The sequence below is a fragment of the Physeter macrocephalus genome, chromosome 10 (genome assembly GCF_002837175.3).
Source record: "Physeter macrocephalus isolate SW-GA chromosome 10, ASM283717v5, whole genome shotgun sequence".
NCBI classification, from domain to species: Eukaryota; Metazoa; Chordata; class Mammalia; order Artiodactyla; family Physeteridae; genus Physeter; species Physeter macrocephalus.
This window is the reverse complement of record NC_041223.1, coordinates 74568513-74584285: the sequence shown is the minus strand read 5'-3', so window position 1 is coordinate 74584285 and position 15773 is coordinate 74568513. Positions and strand designations below refer to the sequence as shown.

Here is a 15773-nt window from a genome sequence, read left to right as displayed (position 1 = left end):
AGATTGCTTTTGCTATTTGGGGTCTTTTGTGTTTCCATACAAATTGTGAAATTTTTTTTTCTAGTTCTGTAAAAAATGCTAGTGGTAGTTTGATAGGGATTGCATTGAATCTGTAGATTGCTTTGGGTAGTAGAGTCATTTTCACAATGTTGATTCTTCCAATCCAAGAACATGGTATATTTCTCCACCTATTTGTATCATCTTTAATTTCTTTCATCAGTGTCTTATAGTTTTCTGCATACAAGTTTTTTGTCTCCTTAGGTAGGTTTATTCCTAGATATTTTATTCTTTTTGTTGCCGTGGTAAATGGGAGTGTTTTCTTAATTTCACTCTCAGATTTTTCATCATTAGTGTATAAGAATGCCAGAGATTTCTGTGCATTAATTTTGTATCCTGCTACTTTACCAAATTCATTGATTAGCTCTAGTAGTTTTCTGGTAGCCTCCTTAGGATTCTCTATGTATAGTACCATGTCATCTGCAAATAGTGACAGCTTTACTTCTTCTTTTCCTATTTGGATTCCTTTTCTTTCTTTTTTTTTCTCTGATTGCTGTGGCTAGAACTTCCAAAACTATGTTGAATAAGAGTGGTGAGAGTGGGCAACCTTGTCTTGTTCCTGATCTTAGTGGAAATGGTTTCAGTTATATTTACCACTGTTTAACAACTGTGGCATTGACTGGCACCAGGCCAGTGGAATCTTGTGAAAAAGAAAGCAGGATAGGCTGATTAGTGAGGTGGAAACACTTGGATTGTAGTGATGCACTATCTGATTTAGGGAATCCATAGGTTTCTAAAACAAGCAATATTTTAATTTTATAATAAACTGCAAAGCTATTTTCTAGAGTGTCTGTACCATTTTACCTTCTCACCAGCATGTGTGAGAGATCACGTTTCTCCACATTCTCACCAGCATTTTGTGTTGTCATTATTTTTTTTTAACTTTAGTTTTTCCAGTAGGTGTATAGTGACATTTTATTGTCCATAAACTCTTTTTAGACTTGTGGGTATACATGACACCTATTGTTTTGTTTTGAGGCCTCAGCTGAAACTCTTAGACAACAGGAAACGTAACACTGAGAAGTTTCCTGGATTACTTATCTCAAAGAAAGTCAGGCAGACAAGTTTACCTACTAATCAAGCCTCCGAGTTGTCAGATGGAAGGGCAGGGAAGAATCTGTGGGCTGGGTGATATTTTCTAATTGGATTGGTCGGCTAGTTTTGTGCCTATTTGTCTCCCAAGTTATATATCCCCAAATTCAGCATGGGAAAGTGGAGGAGGCTGCAATTTAAAATACTAGAAGGGTCATTTTTACTAAAGATTTTGGAAGACATTGAGGTTTGAAGAAGTACTGATTGGATACTCTTGAAACAAGCATAGAATAAAAAGGAAGAGACATCTCCACACTTCTGCAGAAAAGCCAACAGTTGAGCTCCAGCCATGATGGGGGAGGTCCCCAGCAGGAAGGTTGTCTGGAGCAGGTGGAAGCCACTGGCTGCAGGCTGAGGCAGCACTAGTGGGCGGGGGTGGTGGTGGTGGTATGAACAGATCTGCAGGCATTAGGAGCAGCAAACTTTGTCAACACACCATCATTTTCTTACTTCAGGTTTTGAAAATGGTAAAATGCTCTCAAAGAGCGCACATCAAAGAGGGAAATATGAAAATACCTGAATTACAAATACAATATATTTCAGCAGCTGCTTTTTTTCTTTTTCATTATATTTATTTTCCTTATATCCATACTCTGTATCTTGCTTAGGTTCAAGGATACTTTAATTTTAATTCATCAGTTGAGCTGTCTTTGAATTACCATGGACCTGGGCATATATTATCATTTTTTAATATCAAGTTCAGTTTTAAAGGGAAAAAAAGAACCCCATTTCTCTCCTTGTCTTGCTGTTCTAATGAGAGTGAACATATTACCCACTGAATCAGAACACTTTGAAGTCCTATTTATGGCTTCTACCTGTCTCCGTGGGCAGACCCACTCACATCTAAAAGGCATCAAAACTTTTAGTACTCTACTTGAGCTGTAAAAATTTAATGTACAAAATCATCGTAATTCAGCACTAAAAGGTATCAACTATCTATTCATGGTTTCAAAAAAGCACAGTCATTTAAAAATAGATCTTCATCTGTCTTATCTATTAAAATAGATCCATCCCTTATCTAACACACAGCTTTGAGTTACAAGAATTTCAAGCCAGTGAGAGAAATGGGAGGTGTGAGCCTATGTGCAGCACCTCAAGCGAGGTATTTTGAAAACAAAAAAGGCAAGGCCTCATATTAACATCCAGAATATAGAATTTTAATCTAATTAGGATTATGCTTTATTATAAAAACTTATCTTTTTTGGAATTTTTGTGGTTCTGAACGTGCTGAAAAATTTCCTATAATCTTCAGCACCAATAATCAGTGGGTTAAGAAATTTACTTTCTAATTCCTAAAGTAAATATAGTACCATAAAAAGCCAATGTTAAGTCCTCTTGAAGTGGATGTTATGGTGCAAAATGCAGATTCCCATTCCCCTTTCAAAATGAAGGTACTCACTACCTCAACTGCTGGGAAAATTGCCTGCAGGTAGCTTAAAGCTGAGTCCCTCCCCAGGACTGAAGGGAACTGCCTTGTCCACCCCAGTGATAGCCTGAATCCAATGACTATTTGATGTGTAGGCAATGGGGAGAGGGGTGCCTCAAAGGCCTGGCCACCGTGCCTCAATGTGAAGTAACTCTGAAGGGTCATCCCGGCTCCAGAGATCTCATGAAATCAGCTGCCAACTTCTCTCTCCTGCTGCCTTCACCCTCTCACAGGTGTTGTTTCCAAGAGCATTCTTCAATAAAACTCCTGTACATAAACCTCCACCTCAGAGTCTGTTTCCTAGGAAATCCACTCAAGCGAAAATGATGCAGGAACCAGCTTGAAGGGGCTCCAACTGGTCAAATGAGTAAGAGTTTGAGAAACAAATTAATTATAATTAATTATATTAATTATAATATTAATGGATTACAACCCACTGAATAAAAATAATGAAACTATACTAATATAAAGGAAGGAAGGAAGGGGGGAGGAAGGAAGGAGGGGAGGAAGGGAGGAAGGGAGGGGGGAAGGAAAGAGAGAAGGAAAGAGGAGAGATCTTCCTTAGGTTTATTTGTTAGTAGAATTTCAATTAATAACTGTAAAAGGAATGTTACAAATAGAGAATCAACATGTGGCAACAATCTCTGGAATGTTGATTCCAGCTGGAGTTGTCAGTGAAGGTGGTGGTTGGCTGAGGAACAGGATATTGAGAAAATCTTGGAATACCTTCCCACAAAATACAAATTAATTGCAAATGGAAATTGAGAATTTAAAGTGAAGAAACCTGTCAAAGACAAATATGTGCAGGCAATCAAAATTAGCATTACCAGTAAAAAGATGGGTCTACATTGTGTACCTCTTTATGTGCACAGCATCATTTTTTGGTATTTCTGCAAAGATTACATGATCTGAATCTGGTCATGCAGAAACATCAGATGAATCTAAGTGGACAGTTATCCTAAGAATGTAAGACCTTTTAAAATCTAAGAATGTAAGACCTAGAAAACAGATAAGAACAGAGAAACTGTTCCAGATTGAAGGACTCTGAAGAGACATGACAACCAAGTGCAACACATATTCCTGGAGGGCCTCCTGGATCAGCATGGAAATAGCCACTCTTGGGGTAGTTGATGACATTTGAATTGAGTCTGTAAGTTGGATGGTAGTATTGTACCCATGTTGATTTCCTGATTTTGAAGTTTGTGTGCTAATTATATGAGAGAATATCCTTGTCTGGGGAAAATAATCACTGGAATATTTAGAAAGGATGGGGCATCACATCTTTATATTGCTCTTAAAAGTTGTAGAAAAAAGGCTAATAATGATAAATGGTGTGTGTGCATGTGTGTGTGTAACAGAGAAGAAAAAAATTCAATAAAATAGAAACAACTGCAGAATATGGGTGAAGGAGATATGGGAGTTCTTTTTATTATGGCCACTTTTCTATAAGTTTACAATTATTTCAAAATAAATTATTAAAAGTTATTTTCCTTTTTGTTTTCATTATATACTTGGGTGTTTTTTGTTGATGTTGTTGTTTTTAGCACTTTCAGCACTTTAAGAGTCCTTGTTTCTATTGGACAAATGATCTTTTAAACACCTCAAAAATAAGCTCAGCCACAGCAAATGTGGTATACACTAAAAAAACAAAACAAAAGCCTCAGAGGTGAAGATTAAACTGATCATCATAAGGCCAAGTGCTACCTGCTACTGATAGGGTTAGCTTGGTTTTCCTCTGAATCACAGCTTTGTACAAATCTATACATGTGGATGTAATATCATTCCTTGGATATTTACTGAGACTTGTCTTATGGCCCAGTATATAGTAAACGTTTCACATGTTTTTATGACAAGAATGTGCATTGGGAAGTGCTGTGTTCTTCACATTCATTATATCAAACGAGTTGATTGTGCTGTTTAAATTTCTATATTTCTTACTAATTTCTATCACTTGACTTATTAACTACTGTTAATTACTGAATTCCAGATCATACCTCAGCCTAGTCGACTACCGCCTTGAAAGTTTAAAAGGCATCTCAGCTCTGTCCTGAGCTCCACATCTTCTCCAGAAGATTTGCTCCCCGCACAGTCCCCATCATTTTGGTGAACGGCAACATCATCCTTCCAGTTTCTCAGGGTAAAAAGCTTGCAGTTATCCTTGACTCCTCTTCTTCTTTCTTCCCACATGTAATCTTTCAGCAAATCTTGTCAACCCTAACCTTAAAACAGATTTGAAATCTGACCACTTCTTACTACTTCCACTCTACTTCTCTGATCCAAGCCACCAGCATCTCATACCAGTATTATTGTAATCACTTCTTTGACAGGGAGACCCCGATTTTCACCCTTGCTTTTGTCACTTTCAGTGCAGCAACCAAAGTGATATTGTTAAACTTAAGTCAGATCATGGCACTCCTCTGTTCAAAACTTGCCAGTGATTTCCAATTTCATTCTGTCTAAGCCAAAGTCTTTATGATGGACTTTAGGGCCATCCATGTGTAGACAATTTCCTATGGGTCTCTCAGGTTTCTGCACAATTTTTGAGCACAGGCACTGCTGCTTTTGTTTCGGATTATCTTTTCCAGTATGTTTATGTAAAAAACGTCCTTGGAAGATAGAGATAGTGCCTTCCTTCAGAGCACCACAGCATGCTCACCGCCCATTATAAAAAATGTGTGTCTCTGACCTCAGATTTCCTCTCTAAGTAAACAAAATTTCTGACACTCTGGCTATTGCTAATACTGTGAGCAATAAATTGTCCTTTGTTTCTGACCCAGAAGTTTCGTGTTTTCTGCTATCATCCACGAAAATTTGGCACACTAACTTATTAGCCTGCCAGCAGATAAAATCTCAGATACGTCACAGTTCTTTACAATGTGATCTGGTCCCCATAACCCCTCTGACCTTCTCCCTTAAAACTCTCCTCTTTATTGCCCTTCAGTCACACCGACTCCTTCCTGTTCCTTGATCATGGCAAGAACCCTCCACGGGGCCTTGCCCTTGTCATTCCCTCCCTCCCCAGTGATCCTCATAGGCCTCTCCTTGAGGCTTTTATTCTAATATCACCTTCCTTGAGCCTAAATGCACATTCCCTAATTTTTCTTTCTAGGGTGTATCAACATCTAGCATATTACATATTTATTTAGTTTGCTCAGTATCTCTACCCACAAAGATGAAAGCACCAGGAATTTTTGTTTTGTTTGTTTTACTGTTACACCTCTGACAGTCAGTCAAAATCCTTTGTCTACTTCTGGGAACCTAGTGGAAGTCTTAGCACAAACATTTGCCTATGGTGGGATAAGGAGGGTTGTCAGTGGTTAGCAAATCTAGAAGATGGAAATCAGGAAGTATTACATTTATGGTTCAAAATACATGTGGAATACCTTCACTATAAACTGATGATTTTCAGGAGTTAGTAGGCATACAAGAAATAATTGGAAATTACTCAATGACTCATCAGCTGGTATGGCCCTGTCAATTATCCCCTTTGCTCTTTTTTAATCCATAAAAGAAACAGTTGAGTCATACAGAATTAGGTATTTTTCCTGTTCCACTCCCTCCTTGAAGCCTGGTAAATAAAAACATATCTCTTTTTAAATATCTCACACCAATATTTTGAATGTGTGCCATTATTAGAAATTTACTTCTCCCAGTACTTTCTAAATATGATTGAATACTTAATTAAATAATAAGCTATTAGAGTCAAGCAAGTCTTCCTCATTATATAAAAAAAGTAATAAGTCTTGTATTAAGTACCTTTTCAAGACATACAATGCCAGAGCTACTAATAAAATCTATTTCTTTTGATTTTTAGTTCAGTGACCTTTACATATTGTTTCTTACTCATCACTTTTTTGGAGAAGCACTGGCGGGGCGGTCAGTTGTCTTACCATGAGCTCACATGTGCATAGAGAATTCCTGGTTCCGGCGCTGACCCAGCATCAACAACAGTTTCAGGAGAAACCTCCTAAGACACAATTCCTGTCCTTGCTGTTTGGAAAGAGGGTGGTCCTCTGATCATGCTGCTCTTGACTGATCTCTCCCATTCCTGAGACCTCCCAGGTGTTCAATCCAGCCAAGGAAAAGTAGTAAAGCCAGATAGGTACCACCACAAAACCTAGTTTGATAGGTGTTTTCTATATATGTTCTTTATTTGGATCAATATTTCTCACAAACTCTTTCTCAAAAAAGAGATGGCAGAGAAAAGGTTATGCAAGATATTAATTTGAAGATGATGAAAACATATGAAGACCTGGTGCCAATCATGGATAAAAAGGATGAACTATTCATTAATTTTTAAAAAAATTAGTTATCTGCTTATAAAATAAAGCCTTATCCCTACTACAAACCATTCATAAGATCCACATGAATTAAAGGACTACATATAAAAAATAAAAATTTTTACAATATAAAAAATAAAGGAGACTGTAACTGTGGGCTGAGTAAGGCTTTCTGAAACAAGACACGACAAGCAAAACACATAATTTAAAAAATCCAAGAAGTTTGGTGAATAAAAAAATAAAACTTTTGAATAACAAAACAAACCATAAGCAAAGTCGAAAGAAAAATGAGATAAGAGATTATGTTTGCAAAATATATAAGAAAGGATTAGTACACAGTATAATTTTTTAGAACTTCAAATCCAATAGAAAAACATGCAAAAGACATGAACTGAAAAGTCACAGAAAAACCAAATGTCTGATACTCAAACAAGAAGCTCAACTTCACTTGTAATCAGCAAAATGCTAATTAAATATTAAATCCTCTGTGATGGCCCCAAGTTAAAAATGTTAATAATTTCAAGTGTGTGTGAGGCTATGGATAAGCATATTCTGTCATCCACTGCAGACTGGAGTATAAATTGGTGCAGACAACCTTTGGAGGGGACTTTGGTAGCACCTATTAACTCTAAAAATGCACTTGGACTATGACACAGAGATTCTATTTCTCACATATTTACACATGAGAAACCTTCTTACATGTTTACAGGGAGGTATAACCAAGTATGTTCACTACAGCAGTATTAGCAATAACAAAATAATTTTAAGCAACCCAAGTGTCTATCAATATGAGAGTGGTTAAAATTAATCGAAGATAAATTACGACATATCCAGAAGTAAAAGGAGGCCAGTGTATAGGGATTTTAACGAACGAAGAGGAAAGTGGACAGACAGGGCCACCATGCAGGCTGTTCATTGGACATCTCTAGGGAGCACTAGTGACATAGACGGAAATGTGAATGGCACCCCATGGAGTTGTGCAGTGTACCATCTGCATAACAATACCTGGAGGACCTGCAGATGGGGATGATGTCGGGGATTTAACAGGAAACCAAATCATACAAAGCCTCAGAGGCCATGGTAAAGAATCTGCATTTCATTCTAAGTAAAATCCCTAAAGATTATAAACAGGGGAATGAATTCATGTTTTTAAAAGATTCCTCTGGCAACTATGTGAAATGAATCAGAGGGGGTTAAGAGAAGTGAAAGGTCAATTAGGAGTGAATTGCAATGGTCTAATCAAGAGGTGATAGTGACCTCAATCTGGATAGTGGCAATGGAAATGGAAAGTTGTAGACAGACATAAATATATCATCCAGATAAAATCTGCAAGACCTGCTGATGCATCACCCTGGCAAAGGCAGAGGAAAAGTTGGAGAGAGTGCAATTAAGATGACTACCAGTTTTCTGTACGGAGCCGTGACTGGATAATGGATCCATTTACTGATCTGAGGAAGTCTGGGGGAGGAATATTTTCGAGCAGTACAATTTCAAACATGTTAAGTTTGATATGACTGAGATATCCAGGACAAGTTATCAATGAGAAAGATGGCTATATGAGATTGAGCTCAGAGAAGAGGTTTAGACAGATATAAATTTTAAAGGAGCTGTGATATGTTTTTTGAGCCCATGGAACTAGATGAGAGATCACCAATAGAAAGAAAAAAAGAGGGAGGAAGCTAGGAAAGCACTGAGGAATTATGAAATTTAGAGGTCAGAGGCACATGCAGTCAGAGAGATAGAATGGGAAACCAGAAGAAATGGCTGAGATGTGCTTCAGTGAGGGAACTGCTAAGGAAATTATCCTCTATCCATTCTATAAAATATCATGCCCACACAAATACAGCCAATTAATCTTTGACAAAAGAGCAAAGGCAAAACAATGGAAAAAAGATAGTCTTTCAAACAAGTGGTGTTGAAAAAGCTAGATATGCATATGCAAAAAGAAAAAGTCTAGACAGATACATTATCCTCTTCTCAAAAATTAACTCAAAATGGATAGTATACCTAAAGGTAAAATACAAAACTATAAAACTCCTAGAAGATAGGAGAAAAATCAAAATAACCTTGAGTTTGGTGATGACTTTAGATGCAACACCATAAGCGGGACCCACGAGAGAAAGAATTAAGTTGGACTTCATTAAAATGAACAACTTCTGCTTTGCAAAGGAAACTTTCAATATAATGAGAAGACAAGCCACAGACTGGGGAAAATATTTGTAAAAACATGTCTGAGAGAGGACTGCTATCCAAAATATGCAAAGAACTTGTAAAACTCACCAACAAGAAAATGAAAAACCCAATTTAAAAATGGGCAAAGGATCTGAACGTACACCTCACTAAAGAAGATATACAGATGGAAAATAAGCATAAGCAAAATGATCCGCATCATATGTCATTAAGAAACTGCAAATTAAAACAACTGTGAGATACCACACCTACTAAAACAGCAAAAATCAAAAACACTGACAACACCAAATGATAGAAGTGGTGTAGAGCAACAGGGATGCTCATGCACTGCTGGCAGGAATTCAAAATGATACAGCTACTTTGGAAGACAGTGGGAAATTTTTACAAAACTAAACATACTCTTACCAATGATCCAGCAATGACACTCCTTGGTATTTAACCAAATGAGTTAAAAACTTATCTCCACACAAAAAACCTGTGCACGGTTGTTTATAGCAGCTTTATTCATAATTGCTGAAACTTGGAAGCAATCAGGATGTCCTTAAGTCAGTGAATGGATAAATAAGCTGTTGTTCATACAGACAGTGGTATATTATTCATCACTGAAAAGAAATGAGCTATCAAGCCATGAAGACATGGAGGAACCTTAAATACCTATTAGTAATTGAAAAAAGCCAATCTGAAAAGGCTACAGACTGTATGATTCCAACTCTATGGCATGCTGGAAAAAGCAAAACTATGAGGACAATAAAAATATCAGTGGTTACCAGGGGGAGGGGAGAAGGGAAGGGTACATAAATGAAGCACAGTAGATTTTTAGGACAGTAAAACTATTCTTTATGATACTATAATGGTAGATACATGTCACTATACATTTGTCAAAATCCACAGAATGTACACTAAGAATGAACACTAAGGTAAACCATGGACTATTTTTAACCAAGTCTATTTTTAAAAATACTGTGCAAGTATTTAAAAGAACCAATAGGCAAAACACGCTAACGTCAAAGTTTCGTGAAGACAGATTACTGAGTAAAAAAGGCAAGTATATTATGTATAGTTTATATATAATATGGTTTCATTTATGTGAAATAAATCAGATACTAGATATACACACACATTAATTGTATGTGCACTGAAAAACAAGGCCTGGCTATATAATATTCAACAAACTGTTAACAGTGGTTCCTGGGAATTAAGAGAAGAGAAAGAACAATGAAATTTCATCTTTTTACTTTACACTCTTCTGTATTGTTTAAATGACTTATAATAAATAGGTATTGCTTTAGTAATACTTAAAAAAATAATTTCAAAAGGACACACTTTTTAAACCTTCTCTGTATTCTTAATATAAACTTTAATTCAGTGTTTATGAAAATATGGTTCAAGTGACACCTAAGTCAGAAATACCTGGATGTTTATTAAATATACTTCCTAGACCGCATCTCAGTTTTAATAATTCAGATGCTCTAGCAATGAGGTACAGGACTTTGCATCCTTAGCAACTACCCCGGGTGATTCTAACCTCTGCCATTCTGAATTGCAATAAGTCAAAATGATGTAGTTGCTTAAAAATCAGCAAATGCCTCTGGGGTAAACACTTACCAGATACCTATCAGCCTAAAAGTGAAAGACTACAGTTAATACAGGCCTGACCCAGAGGGAGAAAAGGCAAAATAACTAGATTAATGGCTCAAGGTAAGTGGTGAACCAGCACACACACTAAGAAGCACTGTCACATTATAAAATGAGAAAGAAAGAAGGAATATAGACTCCATAAAGAGATAAAAACTGCCAAGTGTTCAGAACTTTCCTTCTTCATCTCATAATTCCCATCTGGTCAGTTATACACAGAAGCAACAAGTAATATCTGAGGGACTATAAATCTGTATAAATGATTCTACTTCAATTCATATTGAAATGAATTTTCTCATGCTTATCCTGAAGTAAAACCCAAGAGTTAGCACTTTCTGCAGAGGTATGGTCCTAAATTAATGCCACGTAAACTGACATTTATTTCAATTTATATAATCACTTAGGGACTTCCCTGGTGGTCCAGTGGTAAAGAATCCACCTTCCAATTCAGGAGACTCGGGTTTGATCCCTGGTCAGGGAACTAAGATCTCACATGCTGCAGGGGAACTAAGCCCACGCGCCACAACTACTGAGCTCGCGCACCTCAACGAGAGCCCACGTGCCGCAAACTACAGAGGCCATGCACTCTGGACCCCACATGCCCTGGAGTCTGCGCGCCACAACTAGAGAAGCCCACAGGCCTCAACAAAGACCCTGCATGCTGCAACTAAGACCAGACACAGCCCCCCCAAATAATAATAATAAAGAAAAAATAAAAATAAAAAAAATATGTATAATCAATTAAAATATCCCTTGAATTGATTACACTTTATATTTTAATCAGATATATAGAAACTGAAGAATAATTCATATAGTGATGCCTTCTATCTTCCCCTATTTGAATCTTTTTTTTTTTTTGCAGTACTCGGGCCTCTCACTGTTGTGGCCTCTCCCCCATTGCGGAGCACAGGCTCCGGACGCACAGGCTCAGCGGCCATGGCTCACAGGCCTAGCCGCTCCGCAGCATGTGGGATCTTCCCGGACCGGGGCACGAACCCGTGTCCCCTGCATCGGCAGGCAGGCTCTCAACCACTGCGCCACCAGGGAAGCCCTTGAATCTTTTTTAATGTAAGCATTTTTAATGTAAGACATTTCCTAGAATCTCACATTTTTGAGATAAGAATAAGATATTCTCAGAATCTATGCATCTGAAGTCTATATAATGCAACCTGGAGCAGAGGATCTGTGTCACACAGTACCAAACAAAAGGAGCACAGAAGGTTTTTTTAATTGGCCTCTAGTTAGTGGGATTAGAACAGAGTTACCAAGGTTCAGTGTGTTCAGTTGAGAGCAACTCTTGAAAGGTAAGTTCTTAAATGACAAAACTATGTGAATTTATTGTATTTATGAGCAATACACTTTTGAAATTCAGGTTTTTGTTTTGTTTTGTTTTTTAAGCTTTGTCTATAAGTGATCCATCTTTCAAAAGCCACGAATTATCCTGGATGTCTTTTGCTTCCTTTCCTGTTCGAAAAAAGACACATATTCAATTGCAGTTCCAGCCTCTTACTGCAGATGGCATCCTATTCTACGTTGCCCAACGCTTAAAAGCACAGTCAGGTAAAGTTGGCAAGATCTTTGCAGGGGAAAAAAAAAATTCTAATGAATTCCTCATAGGCTCTTAAGAGATGTGTCACAGAGTATTTTTTAAAGTCACTTAGTCTATAAAATATGTAAACATTTGATCTTTTTGTTCTATTGTCACCGCAAATGTATGCTTTGAATTGACTCCTAAATATAAATGTTAGCAAAATAGCAAGAGCTTTGTTAGAATTACAGTTAGCAAAGTCCAAATATAGCATATGCTCAACTTTATAACAATCCCATCAAAAAAAGAGGTTGAAGCTATGCATAATAGTCCTATTTCAAAATGGACAAAATATGCATTTAAAAGATAAAGAAAAGGAAGGCATGACTGATATATTCCCAGTAAATCCATCCACATTTATAACTCAAAAAAATTCCTTTAAGTTATTCAGTCTTAGTAAACCTGGGACCCATGTTCCAAAATAAGTTTATAAAAATTTTTAACTATAAAAATTGCATAAATTATAAAATAATATGAAATAAAAATATTTTAGTATGCTTCAGCTTGAAATTTTGACTTTTGAGTTTTTATTGCTAACTCTTGATTTCCATCTTCATAATATCTTTCTCCAGAACTTTGAGAAAGACATTTGCCTATATAGTTACATTTCTACTGCCAAATATTTTTAAATGTTTACATTTGGCTTTTCTTTCAACTTCTCAGAAAATGAAATTTTGGTAATGATAAATAAATCAGTTTATTTTGTTTCAACAGTGAACAAAAATGATGCTCTGATTTTCACAATCTAGTATGAGGAGTTCTTTTAAAGGCGTCTTTATATGCTGCTAAATAATGAGACTCTCCGAGAATTAGACAAAAGTGGTTCCATCTCAAGGCACTGGTAAAATACTTTCAAAATAATTTCAAGGAGAAAAGATGATAATTTCAAAGGAAAAAGATAAATCTCTCAGAAGAGGTTTGTTCTCCTGAGATTTGATATTTGGTTTTAAATGTATGATTAATTTAAATCTCCCATGAAAATGCCAAATGGGAGAATCATGTACAAACAGAAAATTTCTATTTTTAAATCAAGAGACATTAAAAGACAATCATATTAAGTTGTATTGCTCATAAAAACTCAAGGTTAACCTTTGTATGATAAGGGCAGAAAATCAAGAGATATTCAGGACTGCGACTGGCCAAGAATGTTGTGCTATCGTTTTATAATCAGTACACTGGATAGTTATATTTATGTATACAAAATTAAAAGCTCATTTACATTAACACACATAGGAGACAGGGAGCACACTTTCTTACATCTAAATAGCTTTGTATTTCAGTTCGTAACAGTCAAGATTTTCCTTTTTTATGCCATTAGACACAATTATGAAAATAGATTAGTTTCATGTCATAACTGGTGCTGCATTTGACACTTAGGTAAGGAACTCATGAAAACTTTAAAATATTAAATCTATACTCTACATTCTCAGACTTGGATTAACCTGAAGGTAATTATCAGATGAAAGGCATAAATTTACTTATTAATAATCAGGTGGTAAAGTATGTTTCATTCACTTAAGGTTGCATAAAATACAGGTGACTGCCCCGTACTTTGACCTCTAAGAGCTATGTCTGATATAAACATTAACCAAGTCTTCTAGCTGATCCTCTGCTAAGAGGAGCTATTAGTAAAAATACCCAAACAATACACAACGTCAATTTTAGTATATGTGCTGCCGAAGCGAGCACAATACACAACGTCAAAACCCACAAATTTAGATATCAGCAGCCAGTTAGGTTTTCATATGTAGAAAAACAAATTCTCAATTAACAAGGTTTCTGTTTCTCTTTAGAGCTTAATAATTTGAATAATTTCAAATAGTGCAAAATTTAAAACAAAATAACTTAAAAATTATCCTAAAATAATCTAAAGTTGACTTTAGATCTCTGATTTTGGAAAGAAATTTTAAAGAGATAAACCTTGGCACTTATTTATCTGTTTCTGCTAAATATTTAATACCTTAAAATGAGCTTTTTTGATACAAAATCAATTTTATGTTAAGCACCAATTAATCACAGATAGCCTGAATTCATCTTGATGTGGTTACAATCCTCACAGATAAATGTGTATTGAAAAAGCCTCGTCACCCACAATGTAAAGTTAAAGCATATTCAAACAACTGAACAATAAAAGAGAAATAAGACAAGAGCATACAAGCAAAGTCATGTTAAGATTAGCCTTCCTTGGCTGAAGCTATTCGCCTTGATCTTTCTTCTGGGTGTCAACTTGGCCAGTAATATTACAGATCACAGCTTCAGCTTTCCTAATCATTTTTTAGATATTTTTTATTCCAACGTAGCTCTTTATTGAGGATTATTTACTATAGAACATGCTACAAGTAGCAAGAGAAACTTCTTCCATGATCCTGTGAAAGAGGTTTGTGCCCACTTGCAGGCCATAAAGTATATTCGGAGTGTTGTAAATTTTAAAACTTAGTATCAATTATATTTCATTGTTCTAGGTTCTGTGGTATAAAAATTTAGATGATTCAATCTGTATTTAATTTTTTCATATATAACCTAAAATCTCATAATGCAGCTTCTCTCTTTCTTTAGGCTTAAAATGGTGTTTGTTAGAAAATCCATGAATAAACTGAATTTCTTCCTTTTGTCGGGAAAATTTTATTACAGGGAAAAGATTTTTTTTTTTTTTTCTTTCAGCCTAAAACTAGTTGTTGAGAAATACTGAGTCATCTCACCCCACAAGTATACTACAAAAGGAATTTCCTAATTGAACAATTACTTATGAGCATCTTCTGTGCCAGACACTGTGCACACTGCAGGGGATAAAGTGTTGAGCCAAAGCGGCACAGATCCTATTCTCATGAAACTTACAAGTTGGTGGATAAGGCAGCTGTTAGTCAAATAATCACGGATGTAATGACGTAGATTATATTCACTAGAAATTCTCTATGAGGAAAATGATTAAAAACAAGACAACCATATTTTGCATGGGCTCATACAGGTAGAAATGAGAGGTGCGTGACTTTAGAGCTGCTAGGTCTTCCAACCATCCTTGAATAGCCTGGTGTGGACCACAAAGGGGAGGAAAAAGAACAGACATTGGGTGCTGGAAGGAGGTGAGACAGTGTGGACCATGCATGTAGGAGGAGAGTAGCACTTGTCAAGAAATCTCCCTGGACAAGAAAAGGGAAAATTTTATTGGTTGTGAAATGAAGGGGGAAGGGAAAATACAGTCTCAAGGAAGATTTCTACATGGTTTGCTATGTTAAACACTTTGCTGCCCTCTGGAAGTAATCTTACCTTGCAGGGCTACATTCTTTTCCCAGAGGCATGGAGAGTTGCATTTGCTTTTCCTCTGAATGCCTCACTGCAACTTCATACACATGCTGGATCCTATTTGTTCAGATTTGTTCAGACATGACTATAGAGTTATAAAATGAGATAAATATTGTGAAGGAGAAAAAACTAGTGCTATTAAAGCAATAATGGAATAAAGGAAGACTTCTCTGAAGAAGTGGCATTTGATCCGAGACCTGAAAGA

At 36.3% G+C, this 15773-nt stretch overlaps 1 protein-coding gene across 2 annotated transcripts in view; it reads left to right on the top strand.

The window, feature by feature from the left end:
* The window catches only part of EYS (eyes shut homolog), a 1767714-nt gene that overhangs the window by 1749169 nt on the left and 2772 nt on the right, over positions 1-15773 (top strand). The window contains exons 43-44 of one of the 2 annotated variants that reach the window (XM_024133057.1): positions 1106-1121; positions 12079-12240. In XM_024133057.1, the coding sequence (XP_023988825.1) occupies positions 1106-1121; positions 12079-12240 (178 nt within the window). The remainder of the gene's footprint in view (positions 1-1105; positions 1122-12078; positions 12241-15773) is intronic. The other variant, XM_024133056.1, reaches the window with a different exon arrangement.